The sequence below is a fragment of the Loxodonta africana genome, chromosome 14 (genome assembly GCF_030014295.1).
Source record: "Loxodonta africana isolate mLoxAfr1 chromosome 14, mLoxAfr1.hap2, whole genome shotgun sequence".
NCBI lineage: Eukaryota > Metazoa > Chordata > Mammalia > Proboscidea > Elephantidae > Loxodonta > Loxodonta africana.
The window spans coordinates 23,974,002-23,998,968 of NC_087355.1; the positions used below are offsets into that span (position 1 = coordinate 23,974,002).

General features: G+C 39.5%; 1 protein-coding gene across 1 annotated transcript in view; it reads left to right on the forward strand.

Moving 5' to 3' along the window:
• Positions 1 to 24,205, forward strand: part of RDH10 (retinol dehydrogenase 10) — a 28,032-nt gene extending 3,827 nt beyond the window's left edge. The window contains exons 3-6 of the mRNA XM_003408347.4: positions 19,762 to 19,860; positions 21,077 to 21,222; positions 23,536 to 23,667; positions 23,783 to 24,205. Of these exons, the coding sequence (XP_003408395.1) occupies positions 19,762 to 19,860; positions 21,077 to 21,222; positions 23,536 to 23,667; positions 23,783 to 23,906 (501 nt within the window). The 3' untranslated portion in view covers positions 23,907 to 24,205. The remainder of the gene's footprint in view (positions 1 to 19,761; positions 19,861 to 21,076; positions 21,223 to 23,535; positions 23,668 to 23,782) is intronic.
• Positions 24,206 to 24,967: the final 762 nt, after the last annotated feature.

Genomic DNA, 24,967 nt, shown 5'->3' on the forward strand with positions numbered 1-24,967 from the left:
ATGTAAGTTGCAGGTGGACTGTAGTTTTCATATATGAAGAATGGTTAAGGACGAAGCTGCCATGGAAGCTGCAGTTGATTTCAGTTGACTAGACAATCTCAGACATGAACCACAGACACTGGGATCATTTTTCACAATAACCTTTGACTGAGGTGATACAGAATGTCCTAACTATAAACTTTTACCTACACAAAATGCTCTGAAATTTGATTACTTTTTCTGCATGATTATTTTGCTGAACTTTAAAATTTCAAATGTAACCAGATTGTTAACGAAAACCTATATGATCTGCAATTAAACACTGATAACAGGAGAGCAGTTTATCTTCCCTAGACATCCTGTAAATTCAGAATGTGTAAAGAACAGAAAATTCACAGCCGTCACTTTGGGAATGCATATTACTTGGCATACTGTACCTACAATGTTAGGCTGTTTTCTAATGGAAGGAGAAAATTGAGTAAAATCTCTAAGAGAAAAATTATCCTGGAACTGAATCCGTATACCAAGGAGAAACATACCACCTTCCTAGAGTTCTCACTGTGCTTTGAGATGTTACTTAACCACACAATTTAGGGAGTTTTTGGAAGCCTTGTCAGTTATGACGTCACTTCATATTAAAATATGGGAGGCTCCTGAATTCTCCAGCTGTTTTTTCCCCTAAGCATCTAAACTTAAGAATTTATTTTCAATGTTGAGTCAGAAAACTCATTTTAGAGTTGGAATTTCTGACCTCTTGCCAAGATTTACAATCCTTTTGAGAAGCTAAAATCTAGCAACTACAATTTAAAAGAATATTTACTATAATTTTTAGTGTTTTGTTGTTGTTGTTATTTTAAATGGTGTCGTAAGAGCCACCAGAATTCAGCTTCCCTTCCAGTAGTCCTCTTAGGTGAAAACGTTGATGGTAACTTTTTAAAGATGTATTGGCACATACTGTTTTCCTTCCAGAAAAAATAATAAAAGTGTGTCTTTTTACTGTATCTGGGTAGGGAAGAGAAGTCACTATACTTTTTAAAAAGTAGATCAGCTGAGCAAAGACTTGTTCAGTCCTTTGAACAGATCATCCTGAGCCAGATTCTTAAGTAGAAGTCGATGTCTATTTTCGTAGGAAAACAAGTAGTATGTTGATCCTGACTCATAGTTAAAGTCATGTACAGTCAAATTGAGAATCATGTAGACTGGTCCACTTACCTTCCACTGAAGAGCTGTTTGCTCCCACTCCCAGACCATTCCTCATGCTATTCCCCGTGACCGGAATACCCTCTTTCCCCACTCCATATGCCTTTTAAGGCCCAGCTCAAGTTCTTGATATAACCAACCCTCCCCACTCCAGCCCTTTCCTGGCATTTTTGGATATTAGAGCTACAAGGAACCTTAGAGACCACATTGTCCAACCCCTTGTTTTCTGATGAAGCTGCAGTAAAATGACTTGTCTGAGGCTTTTCCTTTCTTTCCCTTAAGCTTTTACAGTATTTGTTATCATTCTCTTTTGGTGCATAGGACATGCTCTTTGATGTAAGTTTTTGTATACATTTATTCATTAGTACGTTGCTGTCTACTTTGGGATGCACATACCCTACATCCCAAAGTAGATGGCAAGCTGTTTGAAGGCAGTTTGTTAAATACATCTGTTTTTCCCTGCTTGGAACAGAACTCTACTTACAAGTCACTCAGTAAATGTTTGATAAAACAGGCTAGGCTTCTGCTTAAATATTTAGAAGATAACCTGTTCAGACAATGCTCACGTGGGTTCATGTTCTGAAGTTTCAAAAGGTAAGCATTATGTTGGGCTAACCCAAGCTGTGTAGGATTGATGATATTTCAAAATGGGGCTTGGCTCACATTCATTATTGTTTGCAGCTCCCTTTGTTTTAAGCTGTACAGTTTTTCCACTTCCCGCCCCACCTGTTTGCACGTTTGTACTATAGCGTGTTCACTCTGCTCATGGGTGTGAGGTCAGCGACTTTTAAGAAGTCTCATGTTGGCCAAGCTCAAATTGAATGTATGGCTACCATTCATATTGCCCAATTACGAGTCTTCAAGGAGAGAATCCATACAGTTTCCTTCCTTGCGTCTTAGCCGCATACCGTTTCCATGACCCTGTAGGTATTTTCATGCTGCACGGCACTGTTCTGCACAGCCCTCCTGTCTTCCATGGTTCTTCATCTTCCAGTGTTCTGCTGTCACTGGCTGCTCTCCCAGGAACTTTCTCTTGGTCGACAGTCAAGTGATAGATTTGAAGTAGGCTGTAGTCAGCATGCTCTGCTGTGAAACACTCAAGGTTATGACAAGACTATGGAAAGTCCATGCAATATAAAAACAGAAAAAAACAGTTGCTATCAAGCCAGCCCTGACTCATGGCGACCCCATGTGTGTCAGAGTGGAACTGTGCTCCATAGGGCTTCCAATGTCTGGTTTTTTCAAAGTAGATGGGCAGGCCTTTTTTCTTGGGTGCCTCTGGGTGCACTTGAACCACCAACCTTTCAAGCACTTAGCAGCCGAGCATGTTAACAGTTTGTGCACCCAGGGATTCCATGTGCAGTTTAACTCTGGAATAATCATAGATATCATTCACTCAGGCTTTCTCTGTGTCTCAGTGAGATGCAAAAATTTGAAAATGCCTCTATTCCCCTTTGATATATGGAAAGTTGTCCTCCATACAGGAACTGCAGACCTGTATATCTCCAAAAATATTAACATTGCTTCACTTGTTATTTTTTAAGAGAGTGAGTACAATCTTGTCTTGCCATTTCTAACAGCCAAAATTTATCTGTAGGTCCTTTTTCGACCAAAAAGCTACATCTGGCCTTTGTATGTGACCTGCAAATTGATCCCTGATTAACCAAAATGGGGAAGCAAAAGCATTTAACTCCAGGACTTTTATATTCTAGAAGAAATTTTGCATGGTAAAGGACTAAATCTGTCAAAGAGCTAGTCGGTAATTTACTTCTATTGATATGGTAGTCAGACAAGATAATTGGTAGTTAATTAATAGGCCACTTAACTTAAAAGGTTTCACAGTTTTAAAATACTAATTACTGAATTAGGCATTTATCTATATCCAAATGTCTAAGGTCTATTTAGTTAAAATCCATCCAGGAAAAGTAAAAGCCCACCGGTTAGATCTGAGTGATGTAGCACTTAAAGACATTAGTACAGGGACTGTACCTAACGCCGCACGAATGGTCCCAAATCGTGAATGTTTAAGTTCTTATGTGATTTACTGGTTTGTAATCTCAAACACTGTGTTCTTCTGTTCCCTAGTTAGGGAGACCGAGTTTTAGAATTAAGGAATTAAATAATATTCAGATAAAATTATTTGGGCAATAGCTCCTCCTCTATACCATAATATCAAAAATTGTAAGACTGAATATTTTAGTATTGCCTCACATATCCTAGGATAGCTCCTGCGAACTTGGAATTCTTATATGTTGGCCTGAGTTGTAAATTAGTATTGGGTAAGCATACTTCATTTTATTAATTCTTGTTGAATGCACCGATGTGGTCACAGTTAAAAACCGAGTAAAGCACATTTGTTTTACTCTAGACACCTGCTTGGGTACCTGGGACTGTATACCTGAAAGGGCCATTTCATAGCCTTCTTTCCTAACACAAAATAAGACCACATGCTCATTGAGCTTTTAATTGCTGTATTTGATATATCACATGCTGAGCCCCAAATCTATTGCTAGTAAAAATCAAAATCTCTGACGTGATAAAATGTCCCTTCGTGTAACTGGTGAGCAGAGCATTAGGTGCTGTACCGTGTAAAAAGCTTCCCAACATCATCTGTGCATGTTCTAATCTGCGTCTGTTATCTCAATTGTTTAGAAAACACTGCTGAGTACCAATGTCGTAATTTCTGTGCTATGTAAAAGCAAAAGCACAGATTTCCTGAATGCCAAATCCAGTGTGTGGCTTGATCTTTCTTTCTCGAGTGTGAGCCTGACAATCTCTGTGAAACTCTAGTCCCTTAGCTTCTGCAGTATGCCCACTTGCTCTCTCTTCTCTCCCTGCCTTCCCAACACTCAGTGTGCCTACCCCCAAAATGTAAGGATTCTTTCATATTCTGTGCTCAGATCTTTTCTCACTGTGCACCTCTAGCTGGATAATCTGTTTATTTCAGATGGCTCCAACTGTGATTTCTCGGGACGTTCCCAGATTCATACACTGTCTTGGGGGTTCCATACACTCCCTAGCGTGGCCAGTCATTAGGCTTGGAAACATTAGCATTATCTTGAATTCTCCCGTCCGCTACACATTCATGGGCCACCAAGTCCCAGCTGTTTTATTGCTACCATATACTTTGTTTCCCTCCTTTCCATTCCAGCCTCCTGGTGTGTGTCTTCATCTCCTCTTGCCTGGACCCTTTCTTGAAAGAGCTTCTGAACTTTTCCCTGTTTACAGTCTTCGCTCTCCAACCTAGGGTTGTTTAAGCCAGACTCAACTTGCTATATGCCTGCTTAAAACCTTTGTGTGACCATATTGTTCATATTGCATGAAGCCCAAACTCATTAACATGACATCTTAGGTCTTCCCAAACCTGATTTGCACCTAGCCTCCCAGCTTTTCACCTGCATTTCCTGGTATACCCTAAGCTCCAGCCAGGTGGACTCACGCCCTTGCTTCCTACAAGAGCCTCCACTTGCTCTTCTACCACTAGAGCCCTGTCTTAATGGGAGATAAAAGTAGTTGAATAGTTCGATCAAAATGTATTCACGCTGCTGAGAAAGAAAAACACAAATCCAAAGTATTTTCATGTTAACTTAATAATGCCTTTATATATTAAGGGTGAGGAGGCTGGGTGGCGCAAGCAGTTTACAGTCAGCTGCTAGCCTAAAAGTTGGCAGTTTGAACCCACCCAGTGGCGCTGCGGAAGAAAAGGCCTGGTGATCTGCTTCTATAAAGATTACAGCCAAGAAAACCCTAAGGAGCAGTACTTCTGTGTAACACATGCAGTCGCCGTGAGTTGGGGGCCAACTCAATGGCAGCTAGCCACAGCATGTTAAGGGTGGCAGTCCCTGTAGAATAGTCGACAGTTGCTTGGCTCAGGGAATGGCCCTTCCATGTCTGATCATGTACTGAGCTCGCTATTTATCTCGATTGCTTGAAGCAAAGGTGCTGTTTGTTCTTTTCTCCATCATTATTTCTGCATCCCAGCTTCATCTACTTTCTGTCCAAGTAGAAATTAATCTATAGGACATGTCAGAGTGGAAGCACTCTTTAACCTGTGCTAATGCTAACACTGATTGAATAGCTTTTTCAAAGAGCCTGAATGGAGAGTGCCCCAGGAATACTGAGCCATTCACAGAAGGATTGGGTCACTGAGGGCCTAGAGAAGAACACAGACCCTGTGGTTAAATACTTAACTGATCAGGTTCTTTCAGTTTATTCTTATTCCTTGAATTTGTTTTCACTCTAACTATCTTTAAGATTTTCAAGGTTTTTGGCAAATTCCAGGAAATTGATTTTAGTAACTTGAACATATCTAAGCCATGGCAATCAGAAAATTCCTTTCAAGCAATTTAATAACCTTGCTTGGGAGTTAGAATAATTTTTCTTTAAGTAGGAAACCCCTTTTATATGTTTCTTCTTGAGGTAAGGAATATTAATAGCAAATTTATATAAAATTTTGCTTTTCTTTCAGAAACTAAAATTAAGCCTGCTTCAATTATGATAAGTAGCCAATTTGCTTCTGTTTAATCTGGATATCTGCCTATATGGATGAATGTATAGATGACGTGTTTTGTCGGTTCATTTTGGTATGCTAAGTGAGTAATATAGTAGAGGGCACGTGACTACAGTGCAGTTAGAGACACCAGACCTGGGAAAGTCTATTGAAGTCTATGAAAGTCCTGAATACACAGAATGATTTTGGACCCCGAAACTGTACTATGCTGAAATTCCACTAGGGGGTGTACTGGCAGGGTGGATCTGTATCTTATTTCCTTCTACACACACAACCTATATTTTCTTAAGAGAAAGGGCCTTTTGTAGCTGATCTTTGGAGTATAAAAAAGCCTAATAGAAAATATCCCCTGAAGCCTTTAAACCAAACAATAGTTTTAGCTAGTAAAGAATGTCTGACTTGAGCATTTTGCTCTTTTAAGCTTGATCTATGTGGGATCAGATTGACAACAGCAGTTCGAAAGCAGAGCATTAATGTGAATGGGAGAAGGAGCAACTCAGAAAAGGAGAGTGAGAATCGTTGCACAACTTGAATGTAATCAATATCACTGACTTGTACACGTAGACACTGTTGAATTGGTGTATGTTCTGTGTATATTCTCAGTAACAACAACAAAAATAAAATACTTAAAAAAATTTTTTAATCTAATAGTCCTTAAGAAGTAAGGAATTATTCCCCACCAATTTAATGGGCTAAGCCCAATGTTTTGACCCTATAACTCCAGAGATCAGATTAAGGTGTGTTCACCTCTGTGGTTTAATGAGTGACTTCTTATCAAAAAACATTTTTTTTTTCTTATCTTAGAAGTTAGTATAGTAGTTAACTATTAAGAGGACACTCTGCCTCCTAAGCTTTTCTTAACAATTTCTGTTAACTGAGCTAGGAGCGCCTTTCAGGTAGACCCTTTGTAAGCATAATCAAAAATAACTCAGCACTGAATCTCTTAATACTTCCTTTGAAAATATACAGATATATAAAACCAGAAAACCAAACCCGTTGCCATCTAGTCAATTCCAACTCATAGCAACCCTATAGAACAGGGTTGAACTGCCCCATAGGGTTCCCAAGGAGTGGCTGGTGAGTTCAAACTGCCAACCTTTGGTTAGCAGCTTGATCTCTTAACCACTGCATGTAGGTAGATAAAGCACACAGCTGGCCCCTGTAATAGGATAGCCTTATAAAGCTTTCCTGTATTGTTACTTAACACTGTTAAGATTGCCTTGTCTACAGAGTATAGGCTGGCAGTGTATGGCTTAAGGATTTAATCAGGTTGACCAGTTTCAGTCACCTGGATCTTCGCCACTGAAACAAGTTCTACCCTGGGTTTATAGAGGCTTACATCATTTCAGCAGTACCGATGGATGCCTGTTCATAGGAAGGGATGCTGACATATTTTACTTGATGATCTTCCGCAGCATGGCCCCTTCTTGAGTTCCTTTTTCTTTTCTACTTTATTTGTCAATTCTCTTAAAACTCAGGTTCACACCTGTCAGAGACCATTTTCCTAAATGCTCTGAAACTAAAATTAAGTGAACCGCAGGGGAAAAATTGAATATCCTCTCATAATGATCAAAAAACTTTCAACACTGCAGCAAATGCTGCTAGAATATTTAACAAGGAAGGGCAATTACTGCCACAACCTTGAGTGCTGTCAAATTAACCCAACTGACAAGTCACTTACCATGAATTCACATTTGGAAACAAAACATTACTGGTTCTGTGAAACTTTCAAAGATACTCAAATGTGTGAAAGGTGGTAATGGTGTTAACATTGTGTTCTTTGGTTTGGGGAAAACACAGTGTTTCTCATTTGCTGCTTGCATAAAATGTGAATTTCTTGCCTTTCCTTCAAATAGCTTAGTTTTGGAACTTTTGAATATTAACATGGTTCGGCTTGTTAGTGTTATTCTAAACAATGGGCCTCAAAATAACACTTCTCAAGTCAGTGTAGCTGGGAAAATATTTGCCGTGTCACTTATGTGAGCACATGGGTATTTTGAGGACAAGTGAAACTTAAAATTCAAAGCCTGCATTTTCCCACCTGCAAATTGTATTTAACATACTGCCCCCTACTGATTTCTGAAGGATTTTTAAAACAGGATAATCTACAATCTCTTGGGAAAGAGAAACATAAGGTATAATAAATTATTTGAAAATAATTGTGTACTAGCTGAGTATTTTGTGTTTGCTGGACTCTTCCTTCGAGCATTCTGATTTATATTTATATATAGTTGTTTTCTGCTCCTAGTAAAATGGGATTGCATAAGAGGATTAGAAAAGGGATATTATGGGAAAGTGTGGTGGTGGTGGTGTTTGCCAGCATCATCCAGGATTCCCGATGGAAGCAGGTAGGCAGCTGCAGCAACTGCTAACAATATGGTTTTGAGGCTTTTCCTAGTGGTCATTGTTGGGTTTTAGCTGGATGAGTGGTCTGGCACTGCATGAAGGGCACGGAGCATTGGGAGTCATACATGATAAGAACCGGGAACTACAGGAACTTGAAGGAACAACATAACCAGAAACAGATAGCACCTATAACCAAAAAAAAAAAAAAACCAAAGTAGCCTATAAATATATGCTTAATATTCTGTGTGTGCCTTCACTGCACTTCTGTATAGCACTTAAATTTTACAAAGCTGTTTCATAAACACTCTTCTCTCATTTGAGCCTCACAGCAATTCTGAATTAAGTAGGCCCATTATCCCCAGTTTTATGGATGAGGAAGCAAATCTAAAGAGGTTATGGGACTTGCCTTAGGTCACCCCTAGGGAAGGGAGAAGCTAGGGCCCAGACCCTCATCCTAGGCCTCCTGATTATATCCTTTACCAATAGCTGTCGGGACTACATGTTGACTTCGAAACCCCTGATACAGTAGGTTTATGCTTTGGACCTGTGGTTTAATGTAAGTATTAATCTTCAAATGTTATTTGTTTTTTGTTTTTGTTGTAGCTGGTTAGTATGGTTAATTTAGCAATGACTGATTAACCTAGCTTAATATCTCGAGAAAGTTTGCTCCCTAAATTAGACAGCATGTAAAATTCTAGCCTAAAGAACTAATACCATGCTAGAGTTTTATTACCAAAGCCCAATCCATCTGCTTTTCTGTGTCTCTTCTGTAATTTCTCACAGTCCATATCTGAGGTGGTGATTTCATTGAGAACAGTGTAGTACATCTATAGTCACCCACCTTCTTGCCTTCTCTTCCAAGTTTGGGTGTCAGCATTGACCAACAAAGAAAACGTAATGAATAAAAAAGGTTCTTTTACAAGGACTTGACTGAACAAAGTTCCATAAATACTTGGTACCAAAGTTTCAATAACAGTGTGGTTTTAGTTTTGTTTTTTAGCTTATCTCCTAGAAAATGTAAAACTTTTATTCTGTTATGTAATACTCTTATGAGATCAAGATTCCAGATCGCTCCATAAGCTTCGTCTTTGGAAATGTTACTCATGAACTTTCAAAACTGTGCAGTATTGCCAAATGACTGATGATGCATCCAAGCTTAATGGCCCAAGCATCTCAGTTTTAAAGGGGATAATTTTTTCCTAGGTGAGGTTTTCTCATGGGCTTATAGAAGAATGAAACCTTCTGTAGATCACTCTATAGCCCCTGTGTCTGTGGTAAAGATGGAATGTGAGAGAAGTAGATGCCGAGGCTTGTTGTTGTTAGTTGCTATAAAGTGGATTCCAACTCATGGTGACCTTGTGTGCAGCATAGCACTGCTCTATAGGGTTTTTTGTTTGTTTGTTTGTTTTGTTTTGAGAAGAAACACGGCAAAACATACATCCAGTCAACACTTTCTACATGCAGAATTTGGCCTCATTGATTACAGCCTTCAAGTTGTGTAACCATTTTCACCCTCCTTTTCTGAGTTGTTCCTTTCGCATTAACATTAACTAACTGTCCCTTAAGGTTTCTGTCTGATCTTTTGAGTTGCTGTTGTCAGTTTGATCCCATGCAGATCTTAAAAGAGCATTATATTTAAGGCAAACATTTTTTACTAGGTAAGCTAACCTGTTGTTTGGTTTTAAGAAGACTTCAGGGGATATCTTTGGTTTAAGGTTTAAAGATGATCTCAGGGCAATTGTTTTGGGGGTCCATCCAGCCTCGATGGCTCCAGAAAGTCTAGAGTCCATGAGAATTTGTAATTGTGTCCTTCATTTCTCCCCTTTTGATCTGAATTATTCTATAGAATCTTTGATCTAAGTGTTCAGTAATGATAGCTAGGCACCATCCATGAGACCATTCTCCTTGTCTCATGGCAAAGGAGGCAGTTGTTCATGGAGGCAATTAGCCACACATTCCATTTCCTCCTCCTATTTCTGACTCTCCATCCTCTGTTGCCCTAGGCAATTAGAGACCAATTGTTGTGCCTTGGATGGCTGCTGGCCAGCTTTTAAGACCCAAGGCGCTATGCAGTGGACTAGGGGGTAAAACAGAAGCACCAAACGTGTTATTAGGCCGATTAAGTGGGATGTCCCACAAAACCATGACCCTAAACCTCCAAACCAAGGAACCAAATCCCATGAGGTGTTTGGTTGTACATAAGTAGCCTCAGCGGGTACTCTTTTTTTTTTTTTTTTTTTGTCGTTATCCTAAATATATCTGTCACACAACTTTTGCCAGTTCAGCTTTTTACAGGTGTACACCTTATTAACAGCACTTACAGTAATCAGCTGTGCAACCCTACTCTTCATCGATGCAATCTTTCCATCACCTTAAACCAAGTCAGTATTCTGTAAGCAATAACAAGCCTTATTCCCTCTCCCTCCCGGGAACCCCTGGTAACCGCTAATAAACTTTGGTCTCTGTACATTTTGCCTTTTCTTGTTTTTTTGTTTTGTTTTATATAAGTAAGGTGGTACAATATTTGTCCTTTTGTGATTGACTTATTTCACCCAGCATAATGTCTTCAAGCTCCATCTGTACTGTAGCATGCATCAAGATTTCATTTCTCGTACTGGCTGAGTAGTATTTCATTGTATGCATGTACCACGTTCTGTTTACCCATTCATCTTTTGATGGGCATTTAGGTTGTTTACATCTTTTGGCTATTGTGCATAGTGCTGCAGTGAACATTGGTGTACAAGTCTGTTGAGTCTAGCTTTCAAGTCTTTTGGGTATATACCTAGGAGTAGAATTGCGGGGTCATATGGTAGTTCTATTTTTAAGTTTTTGAGGAAGCTGCATAGGGTTTTCAAGGCTATGACCTTTTGGAAGCAGATCACCAGGCCTGTCTTCTGAAAATGCTGAGGCTAAAAGTGTCTAAAATTCCTTGTCTTGAAAGCTAAGCCCTCAAACTTCTGTGGATGAGGGAGAAAAGTTTTGAAATGTTTTAGATCTCTCTTTGAGAGCTTGTTCTAATGGGGATAGGGTATTTGCTAATGTGATGTTACTCCTAGAGAGTGGTTCTCGTGGAGCACTTTTCCCTCCAGACATTTGGCAAAATCTGGAGACGTTTTTGCTTGTTACAACTGGTGGGAGGGACACCTACTGACGTCTCATGAGTAGAAGCCGGGTCTGCTCCTAACCGTCCTACAATGCACAGGACAAGGCCTCACAACATAAAATTACCCAGCCCAAAATACCAATGGTGCCAAGACTAAGAAACCCTGTTCTAGTCTAGAGCATTGCTTCTCAAAGTTATCTACATATTGGAATCACCTGGGGAATGTTGTATTCCACTGCCTGATTGCCATCCACGGACAGTCTGATATAACTGGTATGGGGTGTGGTCTGGACCCCCAATGATTCTAACATGTAGCAAAGTTCGAGAACCTCTGATTTGACTTCTACAGTCCTGAATGTTCTTTAAGAGATTCGCAAAGATCTCTTTTTGTTTTTAACAATGTATAACACAATGTAGGCACCTCATAGGCCCTCATATATATTGAGTGACATTTCAGTTGTTGTAGTGCATGTTTAAGAATAAACTAAAATTCGTTTTCAGGAGGAATCTTTTGAGTATATCCTCCATTTAGGTAAAGACTAATTCTTTTTTTTAAAGGCTCTACAGTAGTAAGCAAAAATAGAAAGCAGGGAAGAATTTGAACTATTTATAATTATGAAATTAAAGGGATGATGGAAGAGAATCATGAGGGCATTCCTGGCGTGTGCTGTTGGAGCAGGGCAAAGGAGCCCTGCCACTGCAGACAGCCTGAGCCGTGGCTGAGCTCAGTGCATGTGGTTAGCTTCGTGGAAGGGTGACTAGTCAGTCACTAGAGCGGAACCGAAGCCTCTGCCCTTTGGGAGATCTGTCTTATTACAATTTCTATGATGGGACTTGAGCTTAGGATAAAGCAGAGGGCTTAATGACAACCTGTTGTCTGGCAGGCTATTTGGCTGCAATTTTGTGGGTTATTTTCATTATTCCATGAAGAGTTATTAAATAGGGAAGGGGTCTGAACTTGAGGGAGATCATCTAACACTCCTTTGATCATCTAGGTTCTGCCGGGGGAAGGGTCAGGGAGAACAGGATTTCAGAAATAGTGTTCAGCGTTCATAGTTTCTGTTAACATTGAGCTTCTCTGGTTTCACATAAGACATAAAAATCAGTGATTATTTCACACAGATGATTTGTAACTTATAATTTAATATATTTTTTAAAACCCATATAATTTAATACATAAGAGATAGGAATTCAAGTTATATTATTTGAAAAGGCACGGCCATGGCAACATAAAAGTATTTGATGAATAGATATTTTTACTTATCACCAGATGCTCCCAACTGCATTAATGAAGTTGATACCTTATTGAGTCATTTCCTAGAGTCTTAGGAAAGTAATACCTCAGTGTTATGACTTGTATTTTGAATGTGTGGTAGGAACTGAAGAAAGAATTATTGAATGTAGAACATTTTTGAGCTAAGAAACCTTGGAGAGCTGTCTTACAAATGAGTTAAACCAAGATTCAGAGAGATCAAGAACAAAAGGAAGGTTAAGTAATTGGCAGAGCCGGGGGCCTTGTGGGTCTCCGGGCTCCAAAGACCAGTGTACTTTCCACGGTCCCATCCAGGGACCCACAAAAATATTGACAGGTTGAGTTTTAAATCACCTCATTTCTGGTATTTCTGTGTAGCAAGGCCTGAAATTTAAGAGGATGTTGATATCTGAGTCGCTGCCTTGGGTAGTTGATCCCATCCTTTAGCAGTGGGAAGGCAAGTTAATGATGCATTTATTTTTGCTGACTAACTAATGGTGTCATCATCTAGATGTTCATTTGAAAAGCCTAGCTCTTTTATTAGCTTCTGGGTTGCAGGGCAACTGTAGGAGTGTTGCTGTGTATTTGTGTTAAGTATTAACTGCTGATGCAGTTCAAATGTTAAACTAATCCATGTAGCCTCAAAATAAAAAACATTTTAAAAGGATGGCAGGTGTAACACTGGTACAGATCTGACTATGATGATGTATTCTTTAGTCTCCTCTCTAAGGAGAGAACGTCTTGCCTCAGCCTGATGGAAATTAAGACGTTTTGTAAAGTCTGAGAGGGTATTGCCAGGCTTTGGTATGTTGGTGCTCTTGGGGCTTTATTGCACAACTGGTCAGGAGACCTTTTGCTCTGGAAACATACCCAAATGGGAGGGACGGGAAACTGTCATTAAACTACGTGATTTCAGAACTTGTGCTGTCAGCTGCAACTAAAATATTTAAGTCAGTGTACTTTTTACTGCCAGCAAAGGTAGATTTAGTCTGCTTTACTTCCTAGTCGAAGGTAATTTGTAATAAAGAAAATTACCTTTTTTCAAGTAACACTTTGTGTTGTCAAAATACAATTCCTGGAGTTTGGTGGTCAGTGTATTTATTACCCAAAAACAACAAAACAAACATGTTGCCATCAAGTCGGTTCCAACTCATGGCAACCCCAGATACTTCTAAATCTGCAAAGTTAAGAGTATTTATTTAACCATTTGTCCCTTATCCAAGTCAGCCAGTAGTATGTTACCGTTTTTAACCTTTGAGCACATACAGACTTATACTATTAACCCTCTTAACACACATTTCATCATATTTTCAGTGCCTTAAATAATTTTTACTGTCCAATCACTGTTTTCCTGGTGCAGTGACTGAGTTCCTAGAGAAGAGTGCCACCAGATGTCATTTTAGCCTTGTAAATAAGCATGAGAATGCTTCTTTGTGATTCTGATAAAGATAAGTTACTCTGGTTGCAACAGACAGGAGCAAAATGAAGAGTGTAGTTGTTTAATGATTTGGAGGGGAACCTTAAGGATTTCTAGTTAAATGTTCTCTATTCAATGGAGTCTTCCTTGTAATCTTTGTTTTTGTTTTTCCAAACTGCATAATGCTTTTTTTTTTTTTTTTTTTTTTGAGATTCTTAAAACCTTTAAACACGCATCAGAAAACTGCTCTGCAGTGTGCTGGTGAATTTAATGGTTTACCCATCATAATGTAATTGTATGGACCTCTTTAGAAATAAATGTCTACTGTTTCTTGGAAGTTCAAATAAGAAATAAGCACTTAAATGATTCCATTAAAAAGATGGCTTTTCTTGAATTGCTCACAGGACAATTGTACAAATGCGTTACAATAATATAGTGTGAGGCCTTTTCCTACTGTGAAAAATTAACTTTGCTTTTCCCTTAGTGCCCGTTAACCCGGAATTGCTTACAAATATAGGAAACATATTTCTGGATGTTTTACCTACACCTTTAAAATGTTATCAGTCTCGAGATTTCAAAAGTCAGATTTTGCCGGATACCACATTTCTTCACATACTCTTTTGTCTACCTTTAGGCTAATTTGTCCTGACACTGCAGCTGCTGGGGCCGGCGCTGCACAGTCTGTCATTAATAGCGCCAGGAATGAACTGGACCATTGGAGCTGTTCGAAGTTAATTTGGCGTAAACCTGACTTTCAGAGATTTCTAGACATATGACATGGCATGTCTAAGTCCAGTTACTTACACGTCTGTCTAAGTTCGTATTTATATTGTAAATATGCCTTTTACAGTTGTCTTTCAGAGCATTCAGTGCTTTGAAGAGGAACCCTGAGGAGCTATGACAATATGAGGCCTGTCAGGCACATCTCATAGGCACGTCAGTGCCCACTTGAATCACATAGCAACCCTGTCAATTGGTTGTTGGCAGATTATGGTTTTGGAGTCTTGTGATAAAATTAAGCACGGGTAATCAAGGTTTTACCCTCACACTTTACAGCCAGATCAATTATTAAGAGTTTTCTGTTTTGCAGAGAAATGATCTCTAGTTCCTTTCCAGCTCTAATCCTCTAAACCCTCCTGATTCAAATGAGGCAAAAAAAAAAAAAAAACCGAACCCACTGCCTTCAAGTTGATTCCGACTCGTAGGACAGAGTAGAACTGCCCTATAGGGCAACCTTTACAGAAACAGACTGCCACGTCTTTTTCCTGAGAAGTGGCTGATGGGTTCGAACTGCCTACCTTTTTGGTTAACAGCTGAGCATTTTAACTGCTGCACCACCAGGGCTTCCTCAAATGAGGCAGAGGGGTGTGGATTCGAACTGCTGACCTTTCGGTTAGCAGCTGTAGCTCTTAACCACTGCACCACCAGGGTTTCCATATATTGGTTAGTGACTCTAAATCTGCCTAGATCAATGGTCAACCATATTTTCTTAATGAGGAACTAAATGTCATACTTGTTTCTTAGAGTATAATTCTCTGACTTAGGTTTAGCACCTAGCTTACCTTGCCAACCACCATGAACAGCAACTAACTCAGGAAACTATTTACTAGTTGGTACCTCCTGACCAAAGTAGTTCATCCTTGGAGTTGATGTAACACAGCAGTCTTGTTTGGTAAGTTATTTGAGTTGCCCCTCTCAGATTCATGTATGAATTTATACATAAGCCATTTGAGATTCGCCCTTTATGTTCTCCTAATGACTCTTTGAGACAAAGTTAAAGATCACGAACCTTAACTTGAACTGACTGGTGTCATGGCAACTAGCACTTCACCTTTTGCTGGTCCCCACCTCATACATGCTACAGTATTTGTGCACATTAATAATTCATTACAAAGTGCCAGATTTCTTTGTGCTGTCAAACTGTGTCAAGGACCGACTGTGCTGTGCTATCTCAGATGTCATCTACCAGACTGTTGAGGGCAAGAGTAATTAGAAAGGAAAACTAGTCTGGTTTCTTGAGAAAATTCCTGAAAATGTGATGCTTTCTAGCCACCTTTTTATAGCATTTTTCTTGTAAAGTAAGGGACAGAATTAGTGTTGATCAAAGTTTATTTGATAATGTGCCCCAGACATAAGTCAGGAAGTTTGGCTGTGGAAATCACACACCAGCGATAATTGCTCACCTCCATTCAGGCAGTGAAGGAAATGATTAACCGCCTTGATGCTCACTCACATGTATAAGGCTCCAGCATGAAACCTGAGCACTGGTTTAAGAAGGAGTCCGAGCGGTCCTGATGTGAGTGCACTTATGCCAGGCTTATCTGCCTGGGTGCACATTAGGAGCTCAGCAAGTATTTGACATGAGCTTCAGAATCCACCCAGTCTGGGTTCCAAGGCTGATTGTGTGGCCTTGGATAGCTTACTTCACCTCACAGTTGCCTCAACAAGTTGTTTGTTGTTGTCAACACTGTTAGTAGTAGTTGCAGTATTGCCTATACTGGTGAGCCTTTCCAGATAAAGAACACAGCCCTTTCTCTTGGAATGTAGAAAATGTACTGACACATTGGAGATCATTTATGCAGAAGGGCAAGTTTGCCTTCTGTATAAGTTACATATTTTAAATGAAATGTTTCCCTGCCACTACCTTTTTGTTTTTTTTAACTGATTGCTCCCCCTCAAAAGAAAACCTCATATAAAAACAAACCTGTTTCACACTTTACTAGCTACTTAAGGTGAAACATATTTCCCTGAAAATATGTTTAAACCCACAGTTGCAAAAGAGTCACATAACCATGTTTAGATTCTTTTGTTTCTCTTTTTCTTTTAAAAACAAAACCAGTAGCTTAACTGCCCTCTGAACCGCTTTTTTGGGGGGGGTGAGGGTTGCCAAAGCAGCCACAAATCACATTTTTTACAATATGCAGACATAGTACCCTGCTTATATGAAGGATAAACCAGAACTGTTTTATGTTTGGTGTAGTGATTTAATACAGTTCAGTGCTGGTAAGTATCAATTCTGCTTAGAGACAAGAATGGGACCAGCTTCTGTTTTACCCATCACTGTGTGGCCAGATCGTAGCACAGTACCTGCATACAGTAGGTGTTCAAGAAATATTTGTTGAATAAGTTAATGCCATCAGACTAATTTCAGGTGGGGTGTGTGTGACATTAATCAGTTTCAGAACCTTTGCAACAAATTAAGCTTAAAAAACAATTAGGAACTTGTCAATCTTCTATCACCTACCTTTATATGAGCTGGCGATCTGGATTAGTCATTTCACACCTGCAGGCAGGAACATACATAGCCCATGAATATGTGGAAGTTGTTAGGGCCAACCCACGCAGGTGTCTGTGTTTCTAATCAGCATGGATACTGACCATTTAAAGGAGCACATGCAGCCGACATGAGTCAGATTTGTTAGGTATTCTTACTGGTATTTTATATTGTGTGTAATTTCTTAGGATTTAATACCAAGTCATATTGCAGCCCTGGTGACACAGTGGTTAAGAGCTCAACTCCTAACCAAGAGGTCAGCAGTTCAAATCCACCAGCCGCTCCTTGGAAACCTTATGGGGCAGTTCTACTCTGTCCTATAGGGTCACTGTGAGTCAGAATCAACTCAAGGGCAACGGGTTTGATTTTGGTTTAAATATAAGTACATGTATTTATATGTATATGCGTGTGTGTGTGTATATATGTATATGAGCTATGGCTGCTAACCAAAAGATTGGCAGTTCGAATCCACCAGCTGCTCCTTGGAAACTCTATGGGGCAGTTCTGCTCGTCCTGATGGGTAAGCTATATGTGTATATGCGTATATAGGCCCTGAATACTAGATTCATCCTGTCTTCCAAGACTAGGCAAAGTTTTAACACTTGGAAATGATCGCTGGGTCATTTAATTGGGAACAATTTAATCATAACCAGATACTTAAAAGACTTAATAGGCTTGATTACTTTTAGGAATATTTTTCTAGTTTAGACTGGACCTTGTAAACTTTTTTGTGATGTTACCTTATAGCAATTCTGCGGTGTAATGGCCACATATAAGCTATAGAATCTAAAGTTGAATTAATAATTACCTAAAGTACCAATTCTCAACTTTTTTGGACTATGAAAAAGATCAAGATAACAGTTACTATGGTAATTGCCTTAGCCGTCTCTGCTTACTACTACCAAAAAAAAAAAATCAAACTGAAACATGTATCTTAGAGAAATGTAGACAAAGCCAAGATGGTCTAGAATAATACTGGACAGAGGCTTAATATCCTAACTACTTTCAATAAAAAAATTTTAGGAGAACCCAGTAGTATAATTAAAGTACTTTGAAGAACATAAAATGCTATATAACTATGTGATTAGTATTTTACTTTGAATTATACTGGAGGGAACTGGGGTAGATTGTCATGGCAGAGGAGAGCTCATAGGAAATACTTGACAGGTAAGAATAGGCATGACATGAGGAGGACGGGCGGAGACTCAAACAAACAGGGTATGAGTTGGGGGCGAGGGGGATGTTGCATGATTGCCCTGCAGTTAGACTGGAGAAGAACTTGGGATACTTCACAAAGATTAATATGGCAACTGTATGCATCATGGATTGGAGCATAAAAAAAACTTTGACATTAATGGAATCACTGTTTTTGATCCTGTACATGTAAAAGTTATCATAACAAATTAGATATTCATGCTTAAAACAAAAGCTCAGTATGCCTTAGCCAAGAAATCCTTTGAGAAGGGAATGTAGCTCTTCTCTAAGTTGGCTGTGTAGTACTTTTTTTTTTTTTTTTTTAACTTCATAAATCATGGGAAGCTGTGTTGGCAGTAGGATATAACTCAACAGTAGACAGATTGCTATTTGCTGCTTTCTTTTAAGAAGCAGGTTATAAAACTGTTGGGAGTCTGGTAGAGTAGTTAATAGATCATCTTAAGCAATTTGAACTTTTTTTTTTTTTTTTAAATATAGCCTTGCATTTTGAGTGCCAGAGAGCTAGAGGAGAAAGAGAGTTCAGTGACTAATGAATCAGTGCGGCCTCTAGGTCCACTGCCCTGGAACTTCTGCCACATGCATTTGCAACACTGAGTGACCAATCTGCCACTTCCATGGGAGAGCCACTCCCCAGTGAACCCCACAGTGGGGTGCAGGCACTCAGAATGCTGCAAGTTCTGTTCAGTGCAGAGTTAGCATTATGACACATTCTCACTTCAAATGATTCTGTTCTTCCATCCCAAAATACTTTCCTATACCTCCTATTAGTACACTTTGGTACCAAAGCTTTGGATGCTGGAATCGCTCTTCATTTGTGGGTCTATATTTAGACATAGTCTTATGGTAAACAATATAAGACCCTTGTTCATAGGTAGGAAACCCTGGTGGCATAGTGGTTAAGTGCCGTGGCTGCTAACCAAAAGTTTGAATCCACCAGGCATTCCTTGGAAATTCTATGGGGCAGTTCTGCTCTGTCCTGTAGAGTCACTATGAGTCAGAATTGACTCAACGGCAATGGGTTTGGTTTTGGTCATTCATAGGTAGGCTGGAGGACCCTCAGAGACAATGAGGTCACTGGGCTAAAGTGTCATAGCATGTTAGTGACTCTGACTTGGAGTCACTACCTAATGTGGGAGTAGTTTAGATTAGCAGATGGCTATCACTTGAAAGTGATGAAGAGCCTTCTATTAATGGCTTTCTTTTCACCTCTGGACATTGTCCCCAAAAGCTCTTGTCTTACAGCCTTGTTGGCTATGGCTTATAATAGGCCTCCGATACCAATGATATGGTGCCAGTTTAACCAGACACTTGAAGTGTCTTCTCTTTTTTGATAAATGTAAGATATTTTTAAATGAACTGGGAGATGTAACATTATATGATTAAAGTTTGTCTTATAATCTTAAATTGGGTTTTAGATGAAACTCATGACGTTACTTCTAAAGCTTGACTCTTACTTTTTTTTCAGACCACTAAGGCTTTTCTTCCTACAATGCTGGAGATTAATCATGGTCATATTGTGACAGTTGCAAGCTCCTTGGGATTGTTCAGCACTGCTGGAGTTGAGGTTTGTCAGATATAAAGCATTTCCTTTATTCCTTTGGTTATCTCGTGATGAATACACCAAAATCCTAAGAATGGTACAGTTCATGAAAGTCCATGAAAACCCCCTACCTGTATGCTGTTTATAGAATGTTCCACAGTAACATAGGGTGGGAGATTATACCCACTGACAGCTGTCAAAATGGAATTCTAGCTCTCCTGCCATAAAATCACTCAGACTATTTGGACAAAGGAGCAGCAGCAAAGACATAGACGGGCCAACCCTCAGTTTGGCCCATTTTCATTAGCAGTTTCTCTGGATGATGCCGGAGGCACAGGGTCAAGACTGAAACCGTGGAGGGCAGTGGCAGTGCCGTGGGTAGCAGATAAATGAGGCCAAAGGTTGACATTCTGTTTTGGTTAAGCTTGCTGAAAGTGAGCTCTCTTACATTAGCTCATCAGATGAGATGGCCATCGCAAATGTCAGGCACCCTAGACTCTTCGGTTTGTAGAAATGAATCTCTTCAAAGAACTGGGTCTAACTGAGCTCTGTTCTTCATCATATTCAAGTTATAGAGCATATGTATGTATATACTTCTGTGCTGTTTGCATAAAATAGAAAACAACACTTCATGCAATAGACAGCTTTTACCTTCAGGGGATTCATATTTCCATTCCTGAATTTAAATTTGGATAGTGGTGAAGAACTTCTATACCATGTGTCGTGTGATTAAGTTCTAGTTTAACTTTACGGGGTGTAGTTATCGTTTTCATTTTTACTTCACCGTGAAAAGAAAGTCAGATCATAACAACTTAGAACCTAAGCTAGGCTTGCCTTTGTTCTTCTAGCATTAATTTAAACAAACTGGTTTTTCAGTCTACTTTACTGAACAAGAGGCCATTTGTAAATTTTCCAGACACTTCAAAGTGAACCTCTCTCCATTTTTAACTTCAGCTTGTAAGCTTTCATAGACTGCTTTGTGGTAACTTCCCTAAAGTAATATGATCCTTAGTTGATGTGGCAAAAAGTGTTCATCTGTTTCTGCTGTTGCTTTGAAAATATTATTTCTGCACTGAACCACATCAGCTATCAGTCTTTTAAAATGGTTTCCTTTTCTTTGCTTAGTCACCTGTAACTTTTTGTATCAAACATCTAACCAAAGCAATAGGACCAGGGGAGCTTCAGTTTAGTTGGAGGTTTGTCCACATAACATTTCTGTTCTCTCTGTCCTCTAACTCAGGATTACTGTGCCAGTAAATTTGGAGTTGTGGGTTTTCATGAATCTCTGAGCCATGAGCTCAAGGCTGCTGAAAAGGATGGCATTAAAACCACACTGGTCTGCCCTTACCTCGTAGACACTGGCATGTTCAGAGGCTGCCGAATCAGGTCAGTAAGAACCTCTCTTACTTCTGATTTAAAAAACTGTTGTAAAAGCCATCTTTCCATATTGGGAGAATATGGAAATTAGATCTTCAAAGGTTGTCTTGGATTTTAACCTTTAGCAGTTAACTGAAGTTTTTCTTGGTCAAGATGTAAAATTGAGATGTATAAGACTGACAAGTCAGGCTGATGCCATGCTGATTTTTTTTTAATCTTTTTTATTGTTGTAAAAATATAAATAACACATTTGCCAGTTCAGCCTTTTTCAGGTGTACAGCTTAGTGCTGTCAATTACGTTAATTATGTTGTGCCACGCTGATATTGACTTAACTGAAGTTAATCTAGAAGCACCAGATAAGAAATGGCTTCTCCACACCTCCTAGGAGAAAAAAGTAAATGCATAGGGTTTTTCTTAAAAACTACTTCTTTAGGAGTTATTTAGTTTCTGCACTATTAAAAACAAAAAAACCCCGAACTCATTTCCATTAAGTCGATTTCATCTCATAGCAACCCTATAGGACAGGATAGAACTGCCCCAGAGGGTTTCTGAGGCTGTAAATCTTTACAGGAGCAAAATGCCCCATCTTTCTCCTGTGGAGCAACTGGTGGATTCGAGCCACCGACCTTTGGGTTATCAGCCAAGTGCTTAACCACTGCGCCACCAGGGCTTCTTTCTGCAGTATTAAAACCCATTGCCATCAAGTTGTTCCAACTCATAGGAGCTACAGGACAGAGTAGAACTGCCCCATAAGGTTTCCAAGGAGCAGCTGGTGGATTTGAACTACTGACCTTTTGGTTAGCAGCCAAGTCCTCAACCACTATGCCACCAGGGCTCCACTTCTGCAGCATTAACTTAACCCGTTGCCATCGAGTCGATTGTGACTCTATAGGACAGAGTAGAACTGCCTTTTAGGGTTTCCAGGGAATGCCTGGTAGATTCAAACTACTAACCTTTTGGTTAGCAGCTGTAGCCCTTCACCACTACTCCACCAGGGTTTCTATAGTATTAGTGTTGGTAAAGAAAAAAGGGGGGGGGCTCCAGGAGAATTTACCTTAATGTGACTGGTTTGGAAATGAAACACTCTCACTGTCGCAGAGGAGTAAGAAGACTTTCTCTGCTCTAAAAGACTTTTGAATGTTACATTCCAGATTTGGAAACTTCCTTTTTGTGGAGAGTGTTTGTAGCTAGATTCACGCTGACAGAATGAGAAGAGCTGTTTGGGTTTACTAAAAATGAAATAAAATACCCACACACTCTGAAAGGAGGCATATGGGAATATAAATGTCAGGTTACATCTGACTTTAGCTGAGCCGAATAAACAAAACCGTGAATCATTAAGAGGCTACTTGTAAGAGCTGCTTACTTTGAGATTTTTGCTTGGATGAATTTGAAAGGCAAAGGAAGATAACTAACCCAGTTCCCTGGAGGCCTAGGGGCCATTCTTAACACACACTGAACCTGAACAAGCAGTGAAGTAGGTGGAGGGTGACTTACTGCCTCCATCCTTAAAATGGAAGCACTGCGGTTGAGTAGTCCCAAACTCAGAGTGACTCTGAGTCAGGATGGAGGAATAGGTTGGAGCTCCTCCTCTCTGCCCTTGTGTGTGTACAAATGGGTGGGGTGAGGGAAGGAGGAGTAGATTTGGTTTGATGTTTTCCTCTCAAGTACTTACAAGCCGGTTCCTGAGGGTCTGGAGGGGCTCTGTTTCCTGTCTAGCAAAATGGCAGGTACAGGTGTCTGAGGCTGAGGTGGGACAATGAAAAGGGAAAGGAATAAACTTTTATCGTTAGGTTATCTCAGCATACAACTTAATGAATTGAACTGAAGGCAGGAAGTCTGTATGCACTCATTTCAGAGGCCCCCTGGAGCTTTCCCTGTTCAGGCATTGTAGGAAGCATCTAGCGGACTTTTATTTGACTCAGAAAGGTTATGCCAGTGTTGATGTGCTATCGTTTGGACTATGTGTAATACTAAAAGCTTGGCATCTTCTCTGGGTTTAGTGCTTGTTATGCCTAATGCCTTCTACTTTTTCTATTGAAAGGAAAAAAGAAAAAATCCAAAAAAAATTTTGAGGCATTGTAAGAATATAAGTTTCTCATTTTAAGGAAATCCAGACCAATTTTCCTTTTTTTTTTTAATTTGTTTTCCAGATTTTACAAACAAAATATGTTCATAGTAGGAAATTTTAGAAGATACAGAAAAGCACAATGAAGAAAACAAAACATGCCCATAATCTTATCACTCAGATAACCTCACTATGAATTTTCACTCCCTGGTTTGCAGTTAATTCTTATTTTTTTTGAATATATAACTTTCAGGAAAGAAATCGAGCCTTTCCTGCCACCTCTGAAACCTGATTACTGTGTGAAGCAGGCCATGCAGGCCATCCTCACAGACCAGCCCATGATCTGCACCCCACGGCTCATGTACATCGTCACCTTCATGAAGAGGTACGTTTGGGGTGGGGGGAGGGGTTCCCATGTGGGCCAGGTCTCTCCAACCTGCGCCTCTATCTTCATAGGTGAAACTTCCCTTTCGCTAACGATCGTGACTCTCCTCTTTCAGCATCCTCCCTTTTGAAGCAGTTGTGTGCATGTATCGGTTCCTAGGAGCGGACAAGTGTATGTACCCCTTTATTGCTCAGAGAAAGCAAGCCACAAACAATAATGAAGCAAAAAATGGAATCTAAGAATCTTTTTGTACAGAATATCGTTTGTATCAGAAGACGATCAAAACGTTTCAATCCAGTGCACATCAGCATTACTGACATCCTCTGGAGTCTATACCTGTGTTGACTTTTTTTTTTAATCAACTTTTTAAAAAAAATAAAGTGTGAATTAACTAATAGAGTACTTGGAAAATGTGATCAACAAAAATGAAGTTAGGTTCTTGCCAACGGGGTCCTTTTAGAGAGAGCCCTAAAACCAATCCAACCTTTAGACATGCACTGTGTGCTATCTTCAGACTATCATTTTTTTTTTTAATGAACAGAAAGTCTAGAGATAATAACTACAGTGTGTTTCATGTATGTTGTTTTTCTTAATTCCCTTGGAGTTTATTAATTCTTATAATTAAACTCTAGCCAGTTGACATCCTTGCAACTTCAAGGACTAACAGTGCTATATCTTCTCATGTTTCCTAAGTTTCAGTTTTGCAAAAACCTGTGTGGCTTTTATGTGTATGTTCAGCTCTGTCAAAAAGGTGTTTCTAAATCTCCCTCAATTCAAGGTAAATGACATTTGAGTTTTATGGTGAGAAGAATCAGGTCTTTTTCTTAAAGTCATAATAGCTATAGCATTTGCAAATTTTCAGTTTCATCTCTGAAATATTTCATTAAGTCTCTCTGGAGACCTAGTTAATCCAAAAAGACCATACGTTTTCTACCTGTGAATTTTGCTGCATACAGAAAGTGCCCTTTCCTCAGGAAGTTGCTGTGTTTCATTTGTTTGGATGGACTCTCATCTGGCATACATAGCAGCTCCACAAAGAAACAGTTTCTAAAAATGGGACCTTCTACTTAGAAAAGTCCCCATTTTTGTGCCAACAATGATTAGTGAAGGGGAAAAACCGTATCCTATGGCATATGTATGGGAGGGGGTTAAGATTCATTTGAAAGTTTATTCACATTGTAGAACAGCAAATCAGATTTTTACAGTATTTTTTTGTAAAGCAAACTATTTTGTGCCTTGAATTTGGTATATGTGTATCAGTGAAACATTGTAAAAGTGAACTTCTACCTCTGTATCTAAA